The sequence below is a fragment of the Varanus komodoensis genome, unplaced genomic scaffold (assembly GCF_004798865.1).
Source record: "Varanus komodoensis strain SLA01 unplaced genomic scaffold, ASM479886v1 scaffold33, whole genome shotgun sequence".
NCBI classification, from domain to species: Eukaryota; Metazoa; Chordata; class Lepidosauria; order Squamata; family Varanidae; genus Varanus; species Varanus komodoensis.
This window is the reverse complement of record NW_025335817.1, coordinates 6824343-6850820: the sequence shown is the minus strand read 5'-3', so window position 1 is coordinate 6850820 and position 26478 is coordinate 6824343. Positions and strand designations below refer to the sequence as shown.

The 26478-nt window shown below is 43.8% G+C and overlaps 1 protein-coding gene across 1 annotated transcript in view; it reads left to right on the top strand.

Annotated features, from left to right (window-relative positions):
* The window catches only part of FBN1 (fibrillin 1), a 207410-nt gene extending 181623 nt beyond the window's left edge, over positions 1-25787 (top strand). The window contains exons 51-65 of the mRNA XM_044438822.1: positions 1361-1426; positions 1673-1789; positions 1970-2089; positions 4046-4168; positions 6762-6893; positions 8332-8457; positions 9468-9674; positions 11278-11403; positions 13365-13487; positions 14798-14914; positions 15767-15895; positions 17191-17310; positions 20909-21140; positions 22160-22337; positions 24530-25787. Coding sequence (XP_044294757.1) covers positions 1361-1426; positions 1673-1789; positions 1970-2089; positions 4046-4168; positions 6762-6893; positions 8332-8457; positions 9468-9674; positions 11278-11403; positions 13365-13487; positions 14798-14914; positions 15767-15895; positions 17191-17310; positions 20909-21140; positions 22160-22337; positions 24530-24919 — 2306 coding nt within the window. The 3' untranslated portion in view covers positions 24920-25787. The remainder of the gene's footprint in view (positions 1-1360; positions 1427-1672; positions 1790-1969; positions 2090-4045; positions 4169-6761; positions 6894-8331; positions 8458-9467; positions 9675-11277; positions 11404-13364; positions 13488-14797; positions 14915-15766; positions 15896-17190; positions 17311-20908; positions 21141-22159; positions 22338-24529) is intronic.
* Positions 25788-26478: the final 691 nt, after the last annotated feature.

Sequence of the window (26478 nt, the reverse complement as noted above, 5' to 3'; positions counted from 1 at the left end):
TCAAGCTAATAATAATATTAATTTGCATCGGCTTCTGCAGCTCACTTCACTCTGGAATGGCATTTCTGTCTACATAATAGACAGCAACATTGGAATGATGGGAAATAGCTAGTAGTTTGTAAACCAGCCCAGAGAACATCTGTTATTGGGCAGATTAGACATGCAATTAATTACGTACACAAATAGCTCTTTTTCAGACACTGGATGACAATCAGAATCTTGCACCTTGATGTTTTACACCTAGCACTAACATGAAAACGAATCCAGAGGTGTTCCTCTGCTTGTAAAGACCGTCTGCCAAGCCTTCAAGTCATAGTATTTGCAGAATAGCCCTAGAGGGTATTTTCCTTTCACTCATTGTTCTTTGGATCCAGTGTACTTTAGAGAATTTGCATAAAGCTTGCACATTCATACATCACCTTGAAAGAAGCATAACCCCCACTAGCCCTGTTCTTCAGGAGCCTTGTAGGGGGTCTCCTAAGGGTAGAGGTCAGCAGAACCCATCTGGCCAGTTACCTGGTCCAGAGTGAGGTGAACGCTTATCCTTGATGCCTCTGTTTTAAACCTTGCTTTTCCTGCAGAGCAACTGCCAGTTCTGGGATTGCCTTCTGCAATTGCCCCTAGCAATAAATGGGGTCAGTTGTCCTTGCGGGAAACCAACCCTCTCTTTCTGCCATCCCAGGGAATAAATCATCCAGGTTCCCAACTCTCTCCCCATCTGGGATTAATCAAGAAAAGAGAGGAGGAAAAACAGGAAATCATGCCAGTTCAGTTAACCCATTGAGCTCCTACTCCCAGACCTTCTTCACACATCCACTCAATGTACTTTCTCAAGCATGAATTTAATTGTTTGAGTTGGCCCTCACTTCAGCAGATCCGTTCAGTGCATACTGCACCTTGGGACACCATGAAGAAGTTGTGCTGTTGCTTTAGTGTGGGGACCATATTGCAGCATGCAACATCTGCAAAGCAATGGTACAATTTTGAACAGAACTACAACAAAGGAGGCATCCCTCATTCTGCCATGAAAAAGGCTCATGGAAATCAGCCTTTGTTCTTGCTTTGTTTTGACCAGATCCAAAAAAGAAGGGCTTTCTATATATTTTTTATCCTCAGGAAGGTTGTGCCACTTCTTTTGTACATGCAAACTACTTTGAATTATGTGCAGGTGGGGCAGGAGGATAAGCAATCAGCCACCTTCCTTATTCAGGCAAAATGAAGCAAATGCATTTGCGTATGCATGGCTACACCATTTTGATTAGAGAAATTGTATGTGAATCTAATGTCTGGAAGAGTATGAATGAAAACGTTAACTGTTCTGGTTGATTTCCTCAAGTTAATACCTATGTTTAACTTATAGATGCTTATCGGCAGATTTGTCCATTTGGATCTGGCATTCTGGTGGGCCCTCTTGGTGAACCAATTGGTAAGTGACTTTAAATAGGAAGAGGACAATCTATTGATCTCTTTTTCAGATAAAGAAATTGTGTTTATATTACCTAGACTGAAGAGCAATCTACCCCTTCTCATGCATAATTAGAATGCATGTCATTTCAACTAGACTATTGGTTTTGTTTTATCCCTTGTGTTAGGCAGTTTTGAGATTATTTGTCACAGGATCCTTCAGTAAGTGTTTCTTTTGTCTTTCTGTTTGATTAACTTTGGGGCTAAGATGCGGATGAGTGTCAGGATGCAGAGAACTGCAAATTTGGTCAGTGTATCAACACAGATGGCTCCTTCCGCTGCGAGTGCCCATTTGGTTACCTGCTTCAAGGAACTGAATGCGTAGGTGAGTAATGGCGCCACTTCCTTTTCTCCTTTTGAATTTCCTCAGCACTGCTAAGTAAATCCAATCAAAAATGCATTTGCCTGTGTTTTCAAATGTGTTTTCCTCCAGGTAACTGGAGTTACAATTCTGAGACTTTCATAACACCTGTGCTTTTCTTTTATTTGTTTTTACTGTTCCCAGACACTGATGAATGCTCGGTAGGAAACCCATGTGGAAATGGAACTTGCAAGAACATTATTGGAAGCTTCGAATGTACTTGTGAAGAAGGGTTTGAGCCAGGTCCAATGGTGACTTGTGAAGGCAAGTATTTATTTATTTGGAACTTTTTTTATACCGTCCACTACCGAGGTCCCAGGCTGGTGTGACAGTAAAGCAGAGTAAAATAAAATAAAAGTACTGGCCCCAGGGTTCGTTGAGTGGACTTCTTCAGCAAGTATGCCTAGTCCAGACAGTGATGTCTCTCAACACTCTGCCGCTCTACTGAAGGGAACATATACGGTTTATACCGTGACTCCATGTAGGAATAGGAGAGCACACAAATAATGCTCATCTCTAGCTTATGCACTGCTCTGGGAGTGCAGAATTCAGATGTATCGGGGAACCTTTTTATGTAAACATCATTTTAATTGTTAAAACATATGATCTGGCCAGGGCAACTTCTTCTTCCTTCTCTTTCTCCTCCTATATTTTTATTTACTTAATTTATACTGATAATTTTAATCTTATATTTGTAAATCAATATATTTTTTGTATTTTGTAATTAATGGTAATTTATTATGTGCTATTGTATTTCATTGTATTTTATCATGTTGTAAGCCGCCCCGAGGTTTCGGCAAGGGGCGGCATAGAAATGTTATAACAACAACAACAACAACAACAACAACAACAACAACAACAACAGTGGGAAAGAATCCAATAATGGGCATTTCTAGATAGGTGGGTCAATCCAGTGTTATGTGCTAAGGAAAATAAGAGGTGCGATAGTATTAGAGAAAGTGAACAAAAAGGCGGACAGCAAATGCGTGGAGAAAAAGAGAATGGGGGTGGCAGAGGGAAGGTGGGCACCGAGTGGGGTTGTGGGTTTCCAGTCCTTAATAGCAGCGGTAGGGGACTTCGCTTCAGCCCGAATTGGACTTGAATTGAGGCACGCACGTCCTGCGCGTGGGATCCCAGGGCAGCTGCTTGGCCACTGTGTGAACAACAAGTGGAGCCGGAGGATCTGGTGCCACGTGGCTCTTCTCTCTCCTCCTCCTCTTAACTCCGTCAATGGCTCATTTTCTTCAGGCTCAGTTTGAAAGCTCAGATACCCCATTGCCTTTTTGATGATCTCTGGATATCTGAAGCCAGATTTATCCAGCCTACCCTCCTGAGAGCCTCTCAGCCTCTCCCATGAGCCACCGAGTCTTGCCCAGCCACCCTCTCCTTTCTCTTGAAACAAAGCTTGCAGCAAGACAGGAGGCATCTCCATAAAACTTCAAGTCTCTCCTGTCACTTTTTACAGCAATCCCTCAGGGCCAAGAATAAAAGTTGTCCAGGGTGATGGACCACTCAGGAGCATTCTGCAGAGTAGCTTGCAGGGCACCTGTCATACCTGAGTGTTCAGGTGCCCAAGGAAATAAAAGCGACCTTAGAACTCAGCCTACATTCAGAGCTGGAGAAGTGGCATCTGATTCGTGATGCAACTGTGTTTTCTTGGGAAGTTCCGCATGCTTTTCCCCAGGAGCTCTCTAAAAGACTTGGAAAAGCACAGCCTATTCTGAAGCGAAATGGGTGGTCTTTCCTCTCCAGAGTGCCAGGAAATGTCGAAGGAGGCGGTGTAGAGAATTGAACCTGGTGGCGCAAGCATAGGAATGGGAGAGGAAGAGAAGTGAAGGCAGGGAGAGTATTTTACCGAGCACAGTCGGATGAGAACAGCAATGGCATGTGGACAAGCAGTGGGCCTTGCTGGAGCCCTGGCATGGCCGGCTGTGCAGCGGACCAACTCCAGGGCACAGTGCTGTCCTTATCCACAGTCCCCGCTGCTTTTCTGATGCTCAGGAAGGATGCTTGATTCTGACAGCAAACGAGGGGCATGGCACGGCTGGGGAAGGGATCAGGCCTCTCGCCCAGCTGCAGAGCACTTGGGGCCCCTTGCCAAGGAGGGGCAGCCTGAAAGCTGTTGTTGCTTCCCGGGAGCAGGAGGGGAAGCACAAGCAATTGGAACCGTGAGCTGGGGCTACTTTCCATGATTCATTGTGGATGCGTTTGTTTGCACAGATGTGAATGAATGCGCTCAGAATCCGCTCCTGTGTGCCTTCCGGTGTGTGAACACCTATGGATCCTATGAATGCAAATGCCCTGCTGGCTACGTTCTCAGAGAGGACAAGCGGATGTGCCGAGGTACGATTCCTGAACACCTTGCGGTTTATAAAATGGCAGCTACCCTATCACTTAAAGTAACCTTTTAAACCTCCCTCCCTCCCTCCCTCCCTCCCTCTCACTCTCTCTCACTCTCTCTCTCTGTGTTGCAAAGATGAAATTCATGTTACTTCCAGATTGGCAGTTGTAGCATTGTTATAAAAAACTGCTTGCAAGGCAGGCAAGCAAAAACAAATGGTACCTCATTAATTAACTTTAGGTTGTAACGGGAAACATATGTGAATACAAACAGGGCAGACACATTTCATCCTTTCTCCACTCTTGTTTTGAAACATAAGCGTTCTTTCAAGACTTTAACAGCAGTTCTTCTTCGTGGTCTCTGTGCATCACACACATGGGCTCTGAGCCTTGCAGGGCTCTGTTCTTGGGAAGATTTCCAGGCGAGATTTGTCCTGGCGGGAGCCCCTCCTCTCCCTCCCCTGGAATATCTAGGAGGCATTCCCACCCTTTCCCCAGATCTGCTCTGACCACTACTACGGATGCCTCGGGATTATTCCTCCTCCGGTATACTTTGAGTCTTGTTCTCTCTCTCAGGTTTTTCCTGCTTTCCAGCTACTGCTATCCTCTCCATTTTCTCTTTTCACCCCACTTTACCCCTATTAACCTTCTATCCCAAAAAAAATTTACAACATCCCTCCAACCCATTGTAGACTGTTTCTCTGCTATTCTTATCCTTTTCTGCTTTCTTTTCTTTCCCTTCTGGATGGCACTCAAGGTGCCCTTTTGGAAGTGTGTTCCTTACGGGAGCCATCTTCGTCCCACAGACGGACGCTCTGTGTGCCTTTTCTCTTTGCAAGGGGGCATCTCATGGAAGCCTGGAAAAATCGAGCTGGGCGTCTTCAGGCCAAGTTGTGGAGCCACGGCCTTCAGGCTGCCAATTTGGCCTCGAGTGCTGGCAGACCACCTGTCTACCTCTTGGTCTGGCCCAACTTCATGCCTGCCATCTGTGCATTCACAGAACCTGCCCACCGATCCCAAATCAGGGCCAGACAGATTCACGTCCAGACCTTCCTCTGGGCCTGTACCCAGCTGGTGCAGGTTGGCCGTTCACCAGCATCCCCTGCTTCTGAGGCCACTATGTTGGTCTTGAAAGGACTGGGAGGAAGGGTGGGAACCCCTCCTGGAGGGGAAGGGTGGTTTCTGCCAGAACAAGTCTAGCTTGGAAACCTTCCGGACAATGGGCCCCATACAGGCACCGGGCCCCATATGTGTGGATGCACAGATGACCACTTGAAGAACGATATTTACAGGTAGGCAACCTAACCTTCTTATCAGAGGATTTTGATTTCCAGTCACTACAAGTTGAGGAGAAACCTCTAAACCTCCTGAAAATTGGAAATACACCCCCTGCTAAAGATGTGCAACCAGGTCTGCCTTACAGAGGGTCAGAATTACTGAATACAGTCCAGACCTGTAACAAAATATTGAAGTATTGGATTGCCTGCTAACAGGAGTATTTCTGTCCTACATTCCAGCCAGCCATAGTCCTCTCCAAGAAGCTGTCAAACAAGCCACCCTAAGTCTTACCCCACCTCCCTTGATTTTCCATTGTATCTTTCCCAGTTGTAGCTACCGAGCATACTCATTCCTTGTTGGGATGTTTCCTCCTCTATCCTCTCCTCTTCTCTCTTCTTAGTATGCTTTGTTGTTCTACTCGTGGGGGGAACACCCTGACCTTGCTGAGCTCCCTCTTGTTTCCCATTGATCCTGTTTTCTCTTTAGTTTTCTTATCACTTGCAACCTGAATTCTCCGTAAGAGGGAGAGATGAATGTGCAAAAAGATTATCAGTACCCTCCTGTCAGAGCAATACAACAGTGAATCCAGTGGCCAGGAGAGGGTGTGTGCTCTTCCATACATTCGGCTATACTGTTAACTGAGTGGAATGATGTAACTGACGTCCTGCACCAGCAGGGGGTTGGGCCAGATGGCCTTCTTGGCCCCTTCCAATCCTACTGTTCCATGATTCTAGATTTGGAAATTTCAGTTCTGAATCACACCCTCCCAATCATGATCTACTTCCAAATCCGAGTCAGGCTTTGTGAAATAACATTCCACTATTGAGCTGCATTGTATGGGATTGAAGAACTGCTTGCCATTGCAAAACACACCTTCAGTGAAGGTTCTCTTAGCCCCACAGCTAAGAAGACCTTCCTGAAGCATGTGATCAGACTCCTACCATGGTCAGTGCTTATTTTTTAAAGGAAGCAATTACCTAGATCATTAACAACCCTTAAAAAGACAAATTATGAAGGAATATATGTGTCTGTGAGATTGCCACATTCCACAGATACATCAAGCTTAAATAGTTGAGTTTCTGTATCCAGAATTAACAGCATACAATTATATACGTTATTACAGTGAACACATATTAGGTATTCCATATTTATTAAATACATATTTAGCTTGCCCAATAGCCTAAAGGCTCTCTTTTTGTCCGTGTCATTGCTTTTTCTATATATCACTGATAATGAGGTGATATTCACATTTTTGCTTTTTAAAAGTAGGAGCGATGCACTAGTTCAAACCGTCAGTAATTTTTAAAAATGTTTTCAGATCAGGATGAGTGTGAAGAAGGAATTCATGACTGTGAGTCAAAGCAAATGATGTGCAAAAACCTGATAGGAACTTACATGTGCATATGTGGGCCAGGATTCCAGCGAAGACCCGATGGTGAAGGCTGCATGGGTAAGTCCAGATGACATCCTCTAGCAATCCAAACCGTAAGTGCTAATTGTAAATGTATTTTTAGGGGGAAATCTGCTAATGAAGAATATTCTCCTGGCATTTGATATCATTTAGTTGTTCTTGGAATCAGTAGGATTTAAGTCATGGCTTACTTGGTCCATTGATTCAGTAGGACCTAAGTCCAAATAATTTCATTTGGATCTAACAGCACTTAATAGAAGTCACTCACAAGATGAAGGTGATCGGGCTGCTAGACAGAGGATGATCCCTCTTTTCCCCCAGTAAGAAATAACAACTCGTGTGTGATGTGCCAACAATGCACACATGTTATTTGTTCCTTTTTATACGTGGAAACCCGTAACCCCGTAATGCTGGAGTAGCATTTCACAAGACGCTGAAGATCTGTCTAGATCTCTCCCATGCGATTCATCTGATATTGAGCACCTGAAAACCGTAGATTCCTTTTTTTTCCAGTGCAAGGTTCTAGCTTTTATGGTGTGGAGAAATATATTAAACATATTTAAGCAGCATCTAGTGAAGTTCTTATAGGAAGAAGGCTGAGCAGGGCCTCCTGCGATCTAAAAGAAAGTTGCCAGGTAAACACCAACATTAGGAGCAGTTAAGATTTTCAGCTCTCTGAGGGCTGCACCAGACGAAGTGTTGGAGAGCTTCAACTGGATCTCCAAACTCTTTTAATTCTTTTAAAGGCATCTGAGTGTGTATGAGTTAGAGCAGACCCTGGGAGAGGTTTAACCTTTTCACCCTGTGCTATTTCTCAAAAGCTGCTCTTTGCTTGTTAGCAAAAGGGAAGTAATCAGAGGGGTTTGGTGTAGACTGGGAAGAAGCGGCACAGAGGAAAAGTTAACTCCTCTGTACTGTGGCCTGTAAGTAATCCCTGTTCTCTCCCTCAACCTCTTTAAAGAACATGAAAAGAGAGAAGAGATTGCCCACCTCTAAGCCAGTTTAATCCCAGGTTGGAAACTGTCATTAAGGAGTCCCCAAAAGAACGATTGATGCTGAAAGGCACTGGACCTGAATAAGTGTTTCTCTCCTTACCTGGAGATGCCTCCCCTCCCTTTCTAGGGATTGGTGCCTTCCCATGTCTTCCCTCCATCCTCTTTCAGTTTCAGCAGTGTAGTCTGTAGCACTATTCATTTTTCTCAGGCCCCGAAATAATGAAATGTTGCTTCAGATTGTCCATGCTGCAGAAAATAATAACAGTGGAGCATGATAGTAATTTAAAATAATTTCTTTTAATAAATGTGTGAAACTCATGGTGAGTATATTTCATGCAATAAGGAATAATTCCTTTTATTGCATTTAAAGTTTCAGTATAAAGATGTATAATTTTGGAAGAATTTTTGTGGTTCTTTGGAGAAATGTGGAATTACATAAACTAATGACACTGATTTGGGGGCATCTCCTTACAAACATACAGATGAGAATGAGTGTCAAACCAAACCCGGGCTGTGTGAAAATGGACGCTGTGTAAACACACAAGGAAGTTTCCGATGCGAATGCCATGATGGGTTCAGTGTCAACGAAGCTCAGAATGAATGTATAGGTACGTATGAAGGGTCAGGCAGAGGAAGGGTAACGCACCCCTAGGGCAGTGAATATGATCCGATCTCTTGTTTGTGGCACCTCCTGCCATCACAAAATCTGTCAATTGAGACAGTGCATTTGTCTGAAAGTCACTGTATAGTTCAGCTGTCAGTGTGGGAAGTTAGTGGGGATGTTACTGGTTTTCAAGGGAATGGAAGGAAGTACATGGGGGTTGGTTAAATGATGGGACCTGTTGTGGCAAGCAGAGTGTCCCATCATTCCTCGGGCTCCTTCAGACATGCATGCACACTTGGCAAGTGCAAGCAGGGGCTGAATAGGTGAATTGACTCCTTCCGAATGAAGTTTGAGATGAGCTGGATTCCTATGCATTTCATATACAAGGTGGTATATTTGTGACACTTTTGTGTATATAAGTCACCCCTTGGTATTTATTGATGGACACATATCTGTTCCCATTTATCTGTCCATTTATAACTATGCCTGTCTATTGCACTCTCAGCTGACTTCAACATCCTTAAGCACACAGGCACAAATGCCCAGGACTCATCAGAAGGACACCTCCTGATAAAGGAAGTGATAACCTGGATCTCTTGGGTTATGCAGGTTATGCGGGGCGGGTGGGGGGGGGGGCGTTCTGCAGCTCCACCTATTACTCTGTTTCTGTTTCCATGTAAACTGAGACAGTGTTCTGCTGCTGTTGGTTAGAAGATTCTAACTCTGATGATTAATTTCTTCCTGTCTTCTTTCTCTAGGTTTCCTTGCAAGGGCAGGTGTTCTTACCTGTATAGGAGATTTTTCTTCTCTAAATGTCTTTTCTTCCTTTCCTTCAGACATCATGCCCTCTTTCTTACTGCTACCTGGCTTTCATTCTTCCTGCTACAGTTCCTAAATAGCTAAGTACGTGCTTATTTCTTTGGTCCCCCTGCTTCAGATTCCCTTTGTCCTCCCCCCATCCCGCAAATCAGGTTGTGCCTCCTGACACGGCCCGGGCCCTCCCTTACCTTGCAGATAACAGAGAAGGCTACTGCTTCACTGAAGTCCTGCAGAGTATGTGCCAGATCGGATCCAGCAACAGGAACCCCGTGACCAAATCGGAGTGCTGCTGCGATGGTGGGCGAGGATGGGGGCCCAACTGCGAGCTCTGCCCCTTCATGGGCACAGTGGCCTTCAAAAAGCTTTGTCCTCTCGGCCGCGGATACACGACCAGCGGAGCAGGTATCCCTCTCCATTAAAATCGGTGCGGGGAATCCAGAACAGCAGTTGAGAAACTCGAGCGTCTGGCACGCCAGTTCAGATGGGCTTTAATGTGGCATCTCTGTCGGCGACTGCAGAGCCACTCTACAGCAAGATCCCTGTTATGGTTTGAAATTGTACCTTGGGAAGGGGGAGTCCAGGGCAGAGACCCCAGGAAGGCACCTCTTTTGTCCTTGCAGTTTTCCCACCTCGCCTTGTTCCTAAAGTGGCCCTTCTTATTTTTAAAAGAGTAACATGTAGCTTGGCTCATGTTCTAATGAGCTTCCTCGAGTAAGCAGCACATGCCTGTCCTGAGTTGAATCCTGATCTTTGGGACTCGAGTCAGTGAAACCTGAGGGACACGAGGTGGATCGCTTCTTCAGCAGAAACTGAACTGTTCTTCAGGCAAGAAGAAATGATTGGAAAGGGACACTTTGGTGCCTGTTCTTTCCAGTAGGTGTTCCTGGAAGGCCTCTTATGCTGCAGCAGCCAGCCAAGAGCTTTCCTTCTCAGTGCTTCCTTGTTGCCCATGCTACTGTAGCTCAGGTTCAGTAGCGACCAGGGGAAAAATGAAAAATGCAGTGGTGCTGGTGGATTTTGCTTATTCAATACATCCATATCCAGCTTTTTCAGAATTGATGCCCCTTTGCAATCAGCTGCATGGGTAGGCACATGCTGTGTACTGGGAAGGGGCTGGCGACGGCAAGGCAATGAGTTCAGTGAGCCAGGGGCTAGTAGTGCTGAGCTGGAGGAGTAAGGCATTTGTTGGGCTGGATAGCAAGGAATTGGAGTGGGAAGGGGCGTTTGCATGTGCAGGCTGAGGGTTCCAGCTCACAGAGCCACGGGCATGCAAAAGGGAGTACAGAAAGCTTTCCTAGATCTTTGCAAGCTACATGGCCAGTCCTGGAGCTTCCAAGATTCACTGCAAGTGTGAGGACAGACTGCCATGTTCATAGTTTGCCCACGGTGCCAGAATATCTGGGGCTACTGGGTTACAGCACAGCACATTGAAGTGGCTGCCTTCATATCCTCCGGACGTTTGTGGCCATGGACGCCAAAGCTCCAGCAGCCAAGGCTGCCTGACCACTGTGGTCTTCAGTGGCGTGTGCTCCTTGCCTGTTGGTGTGCAGCATCCCTCGTGCCCCTTCCTCCTCTTCCCCACTGGTTTAGGCAAGCAGCCGCATGACCTCAGGGTCATGAAACACATTGTCACAAACCTCACTGTGCGATTCTCAAGTCTGGCTGGGAGAAGGAACTTAATGGACGTGGCTCAGTGCATTGCTTGGAACCCAAGCCAAGAGGGGAAATGGACAGAGTTTGCCAGGCTTAAAATGATAACCCTTAAGTCTGCTGTTGTTTCATTAGGGCAATCACATTTCAACATTTATTGTTCCTTTCTGTTCTGAAATGACACAAAGTCTTGCGTAATTCTTTTTTACAAGCCTCCTAAATCAAAGGTGCATCTCTTCATTGATGAGTTGTATTTTTGTTTCCTGTGAAAGCACAAGAGAAGCACTGAATCCAGGCACACTGTTTCTTTTTCTTCTGTTTTGCCTTCTCTATAGTCCTATTTATTGAATTGCAGATATTGACGAGTGCAAGGTTATTCATGATGTTTGCCGGAACGGAGAGTGTATCAATGAGAACGGATCGTACCGCTGTCATTGCAAAGAGGGCTACACTACAGATATAACTGGGACACTTTGTATAGGTAGGTTTTTCCTTTTTGAATGCATATAAAGTAATTCATTTACAGAATTTATCAAGATCACAGAATTTAGCAAGATCATAGCATTGTCTGGTTGGCTGACAGTATTAAAATCTCAAAGTACAGTAACAATTTGGCAATCAATAAGGCAAGAGCAATCAAGATAAACACGTCAGCAGTCGTGAATCAATAGTATAAGAAGACAATACTTAAAATGCATGGCAGATATAAAATGTATTGGATTAGAAATAGGCAGCTCTAATGCTTTCCTTTGACATTGTTTAAGAAAAACAGGACTTTATAGGAAATGATGAACTTGATTTTATGGATGAAGAAGAGGAAGATAGTGACTTCTGTCCAATTTGGATTATTATCATCATTATTATTTTATTGGTTGGAGAAACGGGACTTGTTTTTGATCTAATGTTGCTTTCAAGTTATTTAAACGGATTCTAGTAGGATCATAAAATGTTAAAAGATATGTAGTAGGGGGCTGATCCAGTAAATCCGGTGTGTGCGATGATTTTTTTTGTAGTTCTAGTTGTAAAATCTTAATAAAATATTCGGAAAAAGAAAAGAAAAGAAAAGAAAGATGCAGCTCTAGAAAGCCTGGGAAAATAAAACAATGTTTATCTAGAATTGCAAAACGTATGAAGAAGGGAGGCATCCCATGGATGTGTAGCCCCTGCACATCTCGTTTGATAGACTCCCAGCAAGCAGCCCCTAAAGACAATCTCTGAGTTCAGGTAGGAGAGGGAGGCAATCCTCCTTCGGGTGAGGATTAAAGATCAAAACCACGGATTGGGCATGAAATAGGCAGGGAATCTGTTCAGAGGATAAAGGACAAGTGTACACATTCAAATCATCCAGTATTCCTTAATACCTCTGCAATCCATTTCTGGACTGGAAGAAATTTTTGAGCCATTTTCAGAGATGCTGCTGTAGAACACATACACTACAGCGTGAAGTTTCTGCATTTGAAAGCTGTTACATTTCAGGCGATAACGGTTGGTACACAACCATTTCCATCTGTGGACCAGGATGCGTTATGGTTGTTTCACTCAGCATCCTCATTAGCATTCTTAATTTCCTAATTTCCTAAATTCTTAGTTTAGTATTATGTGCATGAGTACAAATATGCTTTGAGCTCGAGTATAGCTATTTTCCCTCTCCTTCTGACATGGTCAGGAACTCGGTATTTATTCCTACATGATTAAAAATGAACCCACAAGAAGTCTGGAGAATGCATCTCTTCTCTTTCTTTCCAGTACATGACCACAGAAGGAATAAACCAGGCTTCAGTTTCTCTTTAACAAGTTCCCAGTTTGTTGTTATGTGCAAGCCAGAAATAGAAGTTTTAAATAAACGCTGCTTTGATAAACAAACCAGCAAAAACCAAAAGGGTTTGAACTTGGGTTGCTCAATAATTGACTAGTGTTTCCTGGTTGCACCAAAAACCACCCAGGAATCTGATAATGTGAGACCAGGTTCTGGTTTATTCCTCCTCCTGCGGGAGAAGAGGGGAGGGTCACTTCGTGTAGGTTTGGGGGACCTATTTTTGCCCATGTATAAAATGGACTAATGCGGAAACTCGCTTATTCATCCTGTGACTTCATGTTGCAGCCACTGGATAGTGAACATACAGATGTAAAATAAACACATTTTCTCAATGTAGAAGAAAGTCATATTTATCATTCTGAAGTGTGGTGGAAGCCGCTGTGTTTCTCTCCAGCAAACTCACCTGGTCCTTTTTTTGCTGCCAGTTTGAATACTAATTTAAAAAATGATTATTCTTGTACCAGAAACATTTTATTCATGTTTTAATCTGTTCTTTAATGGATTGACTTTCATTAAGTTTTTACTGAAAGTAGTATATGCATTTAATTAGTAACTTCAGGGGTGGTTGTTATTAATTCCACATTTGGTTTTATCTTAACAAAAAGTTTTTCTGTTTTTTCCTTTAGATCTGAATGAGTGCAATGAGTCTCCAAAACCTTGCAATTTTATCTGCAAAAATACAGAGGGAAGCTTTCAGTGTTCATGTCCAAAAGGTTACATCTTGCAAGAAGATGGGAGAAGCTGTAAAGGTAAAAGCCGCTGAACCGTTCTACTAATTTTTCCAGCAATTTTTTGAGAAGGTGGTAAGTGGGAATGCATGAGAATCTCAGTTCTCACCTCCGAAAGGGAGTTCGCAGCAAATTATATTGTCACATAATTCCACTTTCTCCAAACCATTTTTGCCTTTAATTCAGCAACTAATGGGACCAACAAAACATCTTAAAGGGCTGAATTTGACCCAGAACTGTCTGGTAGCTGACCCTTAGGTAAACAAAAGGATCAACCAGGCACATGCAGAAATTTATTTATTTATTTTTATTTAAAACTTTTGTAGACCATCCCATTACTGAAGTCTCGGGATAGTTTAACAATAAAATGTAAGAAAAGAAAAGAAATTAATTAAAACACAGCATCCTAAAATTTAGCAATAATTTTAAACCCCACTTAAAACAGTCAGGTCTTAAAACATTGGGAAAATAAAAAGGTTTTGGCCTGGCACCAAAAAGAATAAAGTGCCAGTGCCAGGCAAACCTCTCTGGGGAGCCAATTCCACAATTGGGGTGCCACCATGGAGAAGGCCCTTCTCCAGGTAGTCATTCTCCTAATCTCCTTTTGGGAGGGCACCTGGAGAAGGGCGTCTGCCCCAGATCTTCAGGGGTGGGCAGGCAGGCACCTATGGAAGGTTGCGAGTTGTTTCAGAAGTACCTTTTTTCTTTACCCATACATGAGTTGAAAAGGTCAGGATTGATTACCTAACATCTTTATTTTTAGTTGTTAAAATAAAGATGTTATTTTACATGCCATGTGCATACCAAAAATATGTCAAGCAACCTGAAATGTGGAACCACACTCGATTCATCAAATGCACACATCCTGACATTAATGTAGTCACGGCCAAATGACTTGCTTGGAAAAGCAAATCCATTGTTTTGACAAAGGATTGTGCTACCTTAAAGACTAGCCAATTTAGTATGCCATAAACTTTCATGGATTAGAAGCTCCTTCATCTAGTCTACAGAAACTTATGCTAATACAACTGTTGGTCCTTAAGGGGCCACACAGCTCTATTTGTTGTTCTTGCTGCCAAGACTAGATATTTTGGCTTTGGGCACTCTTTTAAACTGTATTGGTATTTTATTGTCATAAGCTCCCTTGGGCTCTTTCTAGAACTGAACAGATGGCACAGAAATATGCTTAAATGATTTTCTCAGATGCAGTCTTTCTTGAGTCTTCTTGCTCAGAGAGATTTGCCTTTCATCGTGTAATATTATAGACGTCTCTTTTGATAATGATAAAGATCACACACTGAAAGGTGCACTTGTGCTTGCTTTCCTTTCAGACCTTGATGAATGTGCCACAAAACAACACAACTGCCAGTTCCTTTGTGTCAACACCATCGGGGGCTTTACTTGTAAATGTCCCCCTGGCTTTACACAGCACCATTCAGCATGTATCGGTGAGTAATGAAGACGCTGAAGCTTTCTTTCTGTCCCAAAGCTGCTGCTACACACTGCATTACCGTTGTGCTCAATGGGCAACAGCCCAGAATGCAGCACAGGTTCAATCCCCTTGCTTTTCTCCCGTGACGTGTTCCCCCCGGCGGCTCATGCTCAGTCTGTGTCCTTCAGCACCACCTGTCCTTTGAAAGAACTACGAGAAAAGCATTTCTGATGCGGCTCCTCTTATCTGCAGTCCTCACTCCTTCACAGGCGAAGACATCACGAGAAGGCCCTCACTCTGGCTCTTCTCCAAGTCTCACAGCATAAGCAGCACATTTGGGAAAGCCCTTTTCCAGTCAGTGCACAAGCTGCAGCCGATACCAGAAGGAAGGGTGTTTTCTCTGACTGAATGCTGGAGCTTTGTGAATGGCAGAGACTGCTCTGCAAGAGGCTTCCGCAAAAGTCCACCCCTGCCCAGCACACACCATGTTTGGCAGTTAATGAGTACTTGAAGGGAGGACACAGATGTTTGTGCAAGAGAGGAAAAGTTGCACAGCTCTTTAGCAGGGGCTAGAGGAACATGTGCTGTAGTGCATATGTTACGATAAGCACGCTCGTTTCCTTCAGGGTCTCTCAATTCATGTTTGTAATGTATCCACACTCTGTGACGCCCTGAACATGATACCATGTTCTTCTGGACTGCCTTTCCCATCAGCGGGCATGGGCAGTGGTCATGATAGAAGTTGCTGTCCGAAACACAATGCTTTGAAAAAGAATCTTTGAATGACACTTTTCACTGCAGAGGTTCATTTGCAGCCATCTTCCAAGGCCCCTGGAGAAGCTATTTGACTTGTCTGTATTCTTCTTAGATAATAATGAATGTGCCACTGACCTCAATCTCTGTGGAGCAAAGGGCATTTGTCAAAACACACCCGGGAGCTTCAGTTGTGAATGTCAGCGCGGCTTTGCACTCGACCAGACTGGTGTCAGCTGTGAAGGTACATAAGCTGGATGCACATGGCCTGTTGTTCTTTTGCGTATAGCGAACACATGCTGTGTACATGGGTGTTTAATCTAATCTCTCTCTCTGCCTGTGTTTCTTCCCTCTCTATTGATCTGCATTCTTTATCTCTGTAAAATATCAAAGTGCCTTCTGGCTAGACACATGAGATCCTTCCTTATCTCCTCTCAGTTGTTAAATTAGTTTGCCATTTACAGAGAGACACTTATATTTCAGCTTTAAGTGGTGCGATGTTTGGAAGTGGAGCACAATTTTTTCATTTTTTTTTAAATCCCTGGTGCCACTAACAGAAGGGAATTTTAGGCAGCAGTGTTGGATGAATGTCTGCCTGTCAGAGCAAGCAACAGTGGCCGCAGGGGCTAAAGATCTGACTCAGGAGAAGGCAGCTTCCTGTGCAGTAACTTTCTCAAGTTCTCTCCTGGCCTGGAGGGGATCTGAATTTCTTGTGAGGACGTGCAGTGTGGGTTTGCTAGCTTGCAGCAGACCCACAAACGGTGCACGTAACTGTTCCTGCCGCTTGGTCCGGCCACACATACTTCCCATTGCAACCAAATGTTTGCATGCCTTCTCAAGCTCAAGAGCGATGCAAAGGTGCCCGCCTCTATCCCAAAGAATCATCAAGTGAGACACAAGATCACCAGAGTGTTCTAGAGGTGCCTGCAAGGTTAAAATTCAATCTTTCTTGTTCTTCTGACAGTTGCCAATATAAAATGTGCAGGAGGAAATATGTCACTTTGAACAATCCCTGCATTCCAGTTTTGCACTTTGGCAGCACCAAAATGCTTCTTGTGTAGCCATCATTAATGTTCCATTCATTAACAAGACTGAGGCCTTGTTGCATTCTGTGTAAAGCCGGGATGGGGAACCTCAGACTCCACGAGCAAATGTAGCCTGCAGAATTCCCCAGCTGGCCATACAATCCCCGCCTCTCAAACGGCCCTCCCTCCTCCTCCCCAAAGTAAAGCATGTCGGTACATTGTCATAAGTTATGTATACAAGTTATAAATAACATTATGCATGGTTATTTATAACTTTATACATTGTTATTTATCATTATTATTTATACATTATTAATATTGTTATTTATTTATCAATAACTTGTATAATATATACAAGTGATGCAAGTGATGCATATGGGTATAAGTGTAACATTCGTGCAATAATGCAGACACATGGATATAACAAATGCTCATGTCTCCAGTTACATTACAGATTTTCGTAGTGACTTGAGAAATGATTCAGAAAATCCCACCTGTGCTTTCTTTTTTCTAGATGTTGATGAGTGCGATGGAAATCACAGGTGTCAACATGGCTGCCAAAATATAATTGGAGGATACCGGTGCAGCTGCCCACACGGATATCTGCAGCATTACCAGTGGAACCAGTGTGTCGGCAAGTTTCTTTCCTTGCTCTCTGGGCCAAAAAGGCCATTACTGAGCATGCAGTAAGATTCTGACATTGTTGATCGCTGTCCAATTCCAATAGGTGCAGAGATGTTTCCATTACGCAATCCTGAAATGGAAAAAGAGGGGTACTGCAAAGTCCTTGTGACTAGCCAGGACTTTTACTCAGCTGAGTCAAGTTCGTTAGATCATTGCTTACTACCACTCAGCCTTGACTTAAAATTTATTTTATTTATATTTAGATTGCGATTTATATCCTGCCTTTTTCCTACAAAGGGCTCAAGGCAGCTGACATCTCCTCCTCCATCTTATCCCCACAACAACAACCCTGTGAGGTAGGTTGGGCTGAGAGTCTGTGACTGGCCCAAAGTCACCCAGTTGGCTCCATGGCTGAGCGGGGACTAGAACCCAGATCCTCTGAGTCCCAGTCCCATGCTCTTAACCACTACACCACACTGGCTAAGTCTGATTGTAAGTGGACTTTGCTGTCGGAGTAACTATTCTGTGGCAGGATGTACTTTAAATGAATGGGCTAATTTGGAATGCTTCTGGCGGAGCGCAGGTGGAAACACCACGACCGCAGCACGCTGGGCTTCCCGCTCTTTGTGCGTCCGGAATACAATTGGCACAGTGAGCATTGTGCAAGTCAGTCAACAAACGGCTTGCTTACTGGGTTGGATAACTTCACCGAAATGCTGCCTCACGGACACAGTTCTTGATTTTTTGTATCCTCCGAATCCATAGAGCTTAGACCCACATAACTGTAAGTAGATCTGTCAACGATCAGTGGGCATATAAAGATCTAGAAAAAACGGCTTTCATGGGGCTTAACAGAAACCCATCACTGCTCCCTTATCATGTGTACCAATTGCTCTTTGGAATTTTTGTAACAAACAAATTAATCTGTCCAAACTAACATTTCCTTGTCTGGCCCTAACCCAGTCAGTATAACTATTTATGAAGAAAGTTTTTAATTAGTTGAAGTGTAGGGCAGGAAGGGCTGTCCTTCGCGTCTTTCCAGATCCATGAGAAACTGCCTTCTTGTTTTCTCCGTATTACTGCAGTGCAGCATTGGCCTCCTAATATTAGGAAATCCTAGGAAATGCATGTAGGGATTTTTATTAGGAAATACATGTAGGGATATTTCCAGTACCTAATTTAATTGGTCCATATAAGTTCTTTCCTGGCGTTGCAGATACTGACTCAAGCTGCAGGAATCAACCATGTGTTTGTCATTGTTTGCTTTTGAAAGCATATAAAAATGCCTTTCGCTGTTATCATTGTGTTTCTCTAAGGGAGGTCTCTGGTTTTAATTACGCTTAAGAAAACTTGCTGACATTTTTACACAGTCTTCCATTGGGAATGTAGATGTTTCAGCTTCACCAGGGGAGTTTGCAAATTACTCAGAAGTTGCTTTCTTTTTGGAAAGATTGGATTAAAAGGGGGACATATGATTTAAATTAAAAATTTAATTTGCTGTTTTCAAGCTTTTATTGGTTTTATCAGCACTGGGGATGGGGGAGCCCTAAACCTCCTGTTCTAGCAAGTAAACCTGATATTTTCAGCAAAACTGTCAGACGAGTGAAGGTCCCTTAATATAGCTAAAAGAAAGTAGCATTTTGATTTTTAACCAGAAGCTGATGCATAGTCATGCAATTTTTATGGTTCTTTTCATGTTACCTGCCTTGCCACAGAACATTCTCTCTTTGCCAGGCTCACACTTCATTCCACCTGTGAACAAGCATCATATATCTAAGGCAAATCCCAGTTGCAATGAAATCAGAAAGGAGGCATGGGTCCTGCTTCTCTAGATGCTGGGACTGCCTGTGGCCTTCAGAACATAAGAAAAGCCCTGTGGGTTGGACCCAAGGTCCGTCTAGTCCAGCGTTCCATACACATGGTGGCAAACCCGCTGTCTATGCAGTCCTGCCCCCTCCGATGAAGAAGGCAACCCATAGCCAGCAAGGCTGGTTGCCGCTGATAGTCCTCTTCTTCCATAAAGCTCTTAAAGATTGGTGGCCATCACTGCTTGCCATGGTGGCAGATCCCATAGTTCAACCATATATTGTGTTAAAATGTATTTCCTCTTGGCTGCCTTAAACTTTCTCCTAGTCAGTTTCATGGGATGACCACATGCCCGACTGTTGCCATCCTCTCCTTTTTCTCCACTCTACGCATAATTTTAAGCACCTCCATCCCGTCTCCCCTTCCCTGCCTTTTCTCTAAGCAACACAGTCTTAGATGCTGCAGCTGTGCCTCACGGGGGAGCTGCTGCAGCCCCCTGATCATTTCCGTTGCCCTTCTCTGCGCTCTTTCTGATTCAGTGATGTCCTTATTCAGGTGAGGTGACCAGAACTGTCTTGGCTGCCTCAGTCTTCATGAATGTTGATCCAGAGCTGATCTGTGGGTCCAGTGTAGGCAAGTCTGTGCAAGCAAGTGCCCCATTCCGGCTCTCACCTCTCCCCCAGGGTCATGTGATAGCCTTAACAAGCCATCATTCAGCTCCAGCTTACCAACAGCAACAAGGGGATTATAATGTTGGCTTTAAAAACTGTATCATGTTATCTTTATCTGCTTTACAGATCTTGAGTTATCATAACAATATAGATTAACAGAAGAAGACAAGAAAGACAAACATGTTTCTAACCAGTCATAACAAAGTGTTCAGGGGGATAATAATAGTGATGTATTTAAAGGGTTTAAAGGATTGCTGTAAGAATTGCTTGGATAATGTATGTGAACTACTTTGACCATTCGAAAAGGATATCATTGTAAATATTTTCGGTAGCCAAATGACAATACTTTTGTAAATATTTTTGCTTGATTTTAATCGCAAGTGCTAGTTTGGGTATCCTAGAAGAGGAAGGTAGCTAATGTGCATAAATAAATATGTAGCAAAGCAATTTATAGCACTAGTTTGTAGCCCATAGAAAATTAGCCCAACCACTAGGATAATCTGAGATGGATTGACTCCATAAAGGAAACTGCAAGGCAATCAAACCTTGCAGTCAGTCCTAGAGGAGATCAACCCTGACTGCTCTTTAGAAGGCCAGATACTGAAGATGAAACTCAAATACTTTGGCCACCTAATGAGAAGGAAGGACTCCCTGGAGAAGAGCCTAATGCTGGGAACAATAGATGGCAAAAGAAGAAGGGGGCGGCAGAGGATGAGGTGGCTGGATGGAGTCACTGAAGCAGCTGGTGTGAGCTTGAGTGGACTCCGGGGGATGGTGGAGGACGGGAGGGCCTGGAGGAATGTTGTCCATGGGATTGTGATGGGTCGGACACGACTTTGCGTCTAACAACAAGCCTTCAATATGGCAGCTGACAGTAATGATTTAGATAAAGAATATTCACTGTTCCAAAACCCCTCTGCAGAGGAATATGGAAGAGTATAGAAGTCTTGTAAACCAGTCGAACAGTTCTGCCCATTGTGATTTCTAGCTCATGGGTGCTTGGCTCCTCCTTCATCAGAAAGCCCAACTTCATCAGAAAACTCAAACAGCTTTTGTGCTGGACACGTGATGTGGCTCCAAGAGGGCTCCCCAGGAAGTGTGGAAATCTGATCGGCGTTGCTTCTCTTCCAGATGAAAATGAGTGCCTCAGTGCCCACATCTGTGGCGGAGCGTCTTGTCACAACACTTTGGGAAGCTACAAGTGCATGTGCCCTACTGGATACCAGTTTGAGCAGTTCACGGGAGCGTGCCAAGACGTCAATGAGTGTGGCTCTTCGCAAGCCCCATGCAGCTATGGCTGCTCCAACACCGAAGGCGGCTATGTCTGTGGATGCCCACCTGGATACTTCCGAATAGGACAAGGGTAAGAGGGTTCTTAGCTGCAAGTCACACGTCCGAGTTGCAGGGGCCAGACCTAGTCAACTCTCTTTGCGTATAAGCAAGCCAGAGGATGGTGCAGGTGCGTAAACCAAAGAAAATATGTACGTGTTAAGAGGCCTTTTAATGCAAGCTGTGTTCACAGAGGTAGCAAGGCGTGGAGGGGAGAATACGTGTATGCTGTGCATTGGTTCATTCATGCACATGTGACCTCTGATCTTTCATCGATTAATCGGTTGCTCAGTACTTGAAGACTCCCAGGCAAATGTATGAACTCTTTCTGCTGAAAAGTATTAAGCTGCAGGTGTTGATTTGTCTGTGATGTTATGTCTGCAATTTGTGAGTCACCAGCTGATGCTGCTCCTGTCCATCTGGAAGGGCCATGAATGTTTGAACTGGCCCTAAGTCATAAGAGATACTTAAATCAGATGGCTTAGCAGTCCATGGCCAGTTAGAAGCTGAATCAAGGGAAAAGAAAAAGGGTCATGGTTCAAAGGGTTGAAGGCCCCCCCAAAACAGGGTGCTCACAAAAGATAAAGGTACTTTTCCACCAACTCACACAGTTGTGCAGCTATTACATTCATGCAGCTATGAGGAATTAAAGAGCACTTAATGACCTATTCATGAAACAAAAAGTTGACCAGGAAGACACCAACAAGGTGTTCATACCATGCATTCCTAGGGCAGTATCTGAGAACTGTTTTATATATTGTTTTATATGTTGCTGTCTTTAAAACCTGTGCTGTTTAGGTATTAAACTTGATGCATGTGTCTTTTCAGCTGCATGTACATAGAGTGGGGGAGGACTTGTAGATCAGGGGATGTAAATGCTGTTGATGAAGAAGGTAACATTGCATTTCCCTGCTTCAGTGTCGGAGCTTAGCTTCCACTGCCGCCACTAGGGCTCCGTAGGAATTTTAACTGAGCAGATTTTGGCCTCAGCATCACTACACACGCTAGAGAAAAGGCTCTGGCTAACTGTCACCTGTCCATTCAATTTCTTAGGCACTGCGTTTCTGGAATGGGGCTTGGGAAAGGGCATGGCCAGGACCTGTCGGTCAGTGGTGAAGTAGATGACAATTCGCTTTCTCCAGAAGCATGCTACGACTGTAAAATCAATGGGTATCCAAAGAGAGGAAGGAAGCGGCGAAGCGCTAACGATACGGACGCAGTGGATGCAGAGGTAATGCTCTACTCTCTGGGATGCACACGCTGTCCGTTGCTTCCCAGGAGTCCTCCTCCAGCCCCTTCTTTCATTAGCTTTTTGATGCCGGTCATTACTGAGGACTGACATGACTTCCTCAGATTGGTGGCGTACTATTTCTTCTCGAGTTACTATTTCTTCTGAGTGTGCCCTCACCATGGACTTCATGGGGGAAGTTAATCAAAAACTATTTTGAGCATAACGTAATCAGTGGCATGTCCGTGCCAATTTCCTGTGAGGCGATTAGGTTTTGTGCTTCCCTGCCTAGGCTCCAAATCGCTGGCCGCGTGAGAGGAGGGCATGACCACTGCTGTTTTGGCAGCCCCCAGTCTGACTCACATCTAGCTCTGCCCCAGCGAAGTATCGGGAACCGTTGCCATATGAAAGCAAACTACAGCATGCAGAGCAAAAGGCACCGGTTTGTTGTGCATTGGCCCCCAGATTTATGTTTGCACAGGTGCAGTTGCTCAGTTCCCACCGCGCGACCATTTGTAGGCTCTCAGAGACGTGAAGGTTTACGGATTTTGCTGTCGTCTGCAAAAGCTGTAGGTCTTTCAAGCTCTGCCTCTGCAAAACAGTTGAAAGGGCTACATGTGTGAAAATGAGGCTCGGATGCTCTGGCCGCTGCCCTTTTCGGGGGTTTCTGTGCCGTTCTGGCCGTTGGTTCAGAGGGGTCAGTTTTCGTGGGTTTTCACTTACACACTCATTTCCTGTGTCATGTCAGCACAAAAGCTTAATGTGCCCACCCAGCTTTTCAGCATGAAACATTCACTGTATGAGCAGCTAGTGTTCGATCGCACAGTCCTACGTGGTTTAAATGAAAAAAGCAGGGTAAGGGGGAGAACCAGGTTTTGTCCTGGGAATATGCAGTGAGAGTGAGCCTTCCTTCATGCCTGAAAATGTTTTCCCCTGGAAGGCAACTGCCAAATCTCTGGGGAGTCTCACACGTTAGTTCTCCTGCCCCAGGCATCTGGCATTGTGCAAAAAGACACCCACAATATTCAGTTTGCAGGCTTTGACATGTGTTTCCTACAATTCACGGCAGCTCAGCTCAGCGTGAAATTGCCGCAGGATAATTGGAAAGAACGGTAGAGTTTTAGGAGGCAAAGCATCAAAATCAGAAAATAGATAAAAACCTGTAGCAATACCGTTTCCTTTCCCCTCTATTGTCTTAATGTATCTAATGATGATAAAAAGAAAACCCCTTTTTGCATAGTAGAGCAATTTGGCCAGTGTCCAGGATTTTCCTATTTTCTACAAATATTTGCACTGTCCCGAGGCTATATGCGTTGGGACAGCATACAAAAACTCTAAATAAATAATAAATAATAAATATTCTTTAAACAGCATAATTACAGGCACATTTTATAGGTGTCTCAAATGGTTCCCCATCAAAGTTTCTAGGAATCAAGCATGATATTCCTCTGGTAGTTTTAACTACCAGTGGATTATGGCCTGCATTTCTAAAATTGCATTTGAAGAACTAAATCCATATTTTTAGATTTACCTCTTGCCTTGACCTAATTTTTTTTCACCTTTCTTTCAGTGAACGGGATTGGATAAGTGCAGAGCATGTAACACTCATTTTTAACCTAGCTTTTCCTTTGGTGCATAAAGCTGGCAAATGCAAAGCCATCTGGCAGAATTCCATGAACTATATTTTGTTTATTTGAAATTCTCAATCAATCTGGACTTGGTGTTTTTCTGTCAAGTCAAAACCCCAAATGGAAGGTTATCCATTTTGAAAACTGACATTTGCACTTATATTGAGATCTAAAAGACATGGATTTAAAACAGAAACATTAACATTTCAGAGTTGTCATTGCACCAATGTCTGACACTCTTCTGGCTTTATTCCTACTGTCAGCAACTGTTTAATGCATAACTCTTGTCCTTAGATACCTGCTTAAAGTAAGCAAAAAAGCCCTAAGACAAAAACCGAGAGGAAGTTTGTATATGTGCTCCCAGAAGCCGAGTTCAAAAAAAAAAGGGGGGGGGGAGAAAAGAAAAAGACTCCACATTCCTAACTAATAACTTTGTGCTGTGTAAATATTCTGAGTAGCTGAATATTTTAGGCATCCCACGAACTGTCTGGATACCTCAGGTGGTTCTTGTGTCTGTAAGCATATAAGAAAGCAAGGGAGAAATTAAAGCACTCTGTTCTTTCACAGGATAAGCCTGAATCAGAGGCCACCGTTAACCTTGCCAGCTGGGATATCGAAAAGCCAGCCACCCTTTCTTTCAACATCTCCAGTCTTAATAACAAAGATAGCATCTTGAAACTGATCCCTGCTCTCACAACTCTGACAAATCACAACCGATATTTAATAGACCATGGGAATGAAGCTGGTTTCTTTAGGATAAATCAGAAAGAAGGAGTCAGTTTCCTTCACTTAACGAAGAAGAAGCCAGTGCCTGGAGCCTACTCATTACAAATCAGTAGCATTCCACTCTATAAGAAGAAGGAACTGCTCCAGCTTGAAGATAAACATGACAAAGACTACCTCAGTGGTGAGCTAGGAGACAACCTGAAAATGAAAATTGAAATTTTGCTTCATTAATACACCAACAAGAGACCAAATAATTAAAGCCAAAGATAGCTAGGTGAGACTTGAATGTTTTATTTCCCGATAAGGTTCTCCATATCACAGGTACAATTTTTCATGAATATATTTGAACATGTGAGCATTATTCCATTTCGACATAAGCAAGGTACAGGAAGAAAACTGTAGCTCACAACAACCACTTTCTCAGGCTTCTTGTAAGTGTAGCTACCTTGAATCATGAACACCAAGACTGCTGTTGGATGCTGTGGCGATAACCTATCAGCAGCGATACAGGAACACAAGTTCTATCAAGTGGATTCTTCTATATTTCTTTAAAAAATCTTAAAATCCGCTTCTCCAGCTACATCTTACTAGGTCAGCCGTTTATGATATCCATTTGGTGCTAGAAAATGTCCAACCTAGATTTTATAAATGCACTGTAATATATACACAACTTAGAAGCCAAAGAAATTACTCAGTCTAAATGCATCAATCAACCAAAGTTTATCTCCGTAGTTTATCTCAGTTATACCTATAATACAGTACATGTAAATTAAGTGTGTGTATACTGTAACCATGCTATTTTTATCCATGAAGCATTTGTAAACTAGATTAATAACACCCTTCATGTAAGGGTTCATAACGGTGCTTATAAGACCAACTACTTAACTGTATACACAAATCTGGTGATGGAAGTTCTGTGACAATCAAAATGCACTGAAGTCAGTGGGGACCATTAAACATTCTCAGAAGTCGCATGACACAGTGCCATCCAGTTACACGCTGACATAATGTAACACATGTTAAAGAGTTCCTACCATGATTCATATCAACTAGGGTTCAATGTCAAATGTCACAATAAAACAGTTCTTTTTTTAGTTCATTCTGTGGCTTCATATTCTTGCTAAATTGGATCAAACCACGCACAGGTTTTCAAGAAGACCTGCTCAGACATATACTCTAGGAACAAGGTGGACAGTGTAGGATTCACAGCATGTCTCTGGCCCTTGTGCCATTTTTCTATGGCTCCCGTTGCCTAGTGGATTCCTATACATAGAAACAGAGCGAGTCAGAAGGGGTCTCCCAGGCCATCTAGTCTGACCCCAGCTCTAGCCAGCACAGCTCACAACATGCCTACTACGTGCAATCTTAATGTCTACTGTCATATTTCAATTGAAAGCTATTAAATGTGCCCCTCAGCTTTGCTGAGGAGGCCATAATATTCTTCAGAGGCCACCTCCGGGATCCTGCATTCTCCGAGCTGGGATGCTGAGGGCTGAGCCCCTGCCCTGCACTGCCCCCTTGTGGCTCGTGTGGGAAGTACCATGGCAGCTGCCCACTCCCTTGGTTGCAGCTGGGCCTCAGGGCAGGCAAAAAGGCATGTTGGGATCAGGGCAGCCCAGAGACTGGGGCAAAGGACTTACGCCGATCCCTCTTGTGCCCCAGCCTCCTTCCCTCCCTCTTACCGGCTCTTTATCCAGACAGCAGAGAACAGCCATGTGGATAAATCGCCACTGAATCCAGGGGCTTATGAACATCTGCCCTGAGGACAAATTGATGGCACTCTAAAGCTA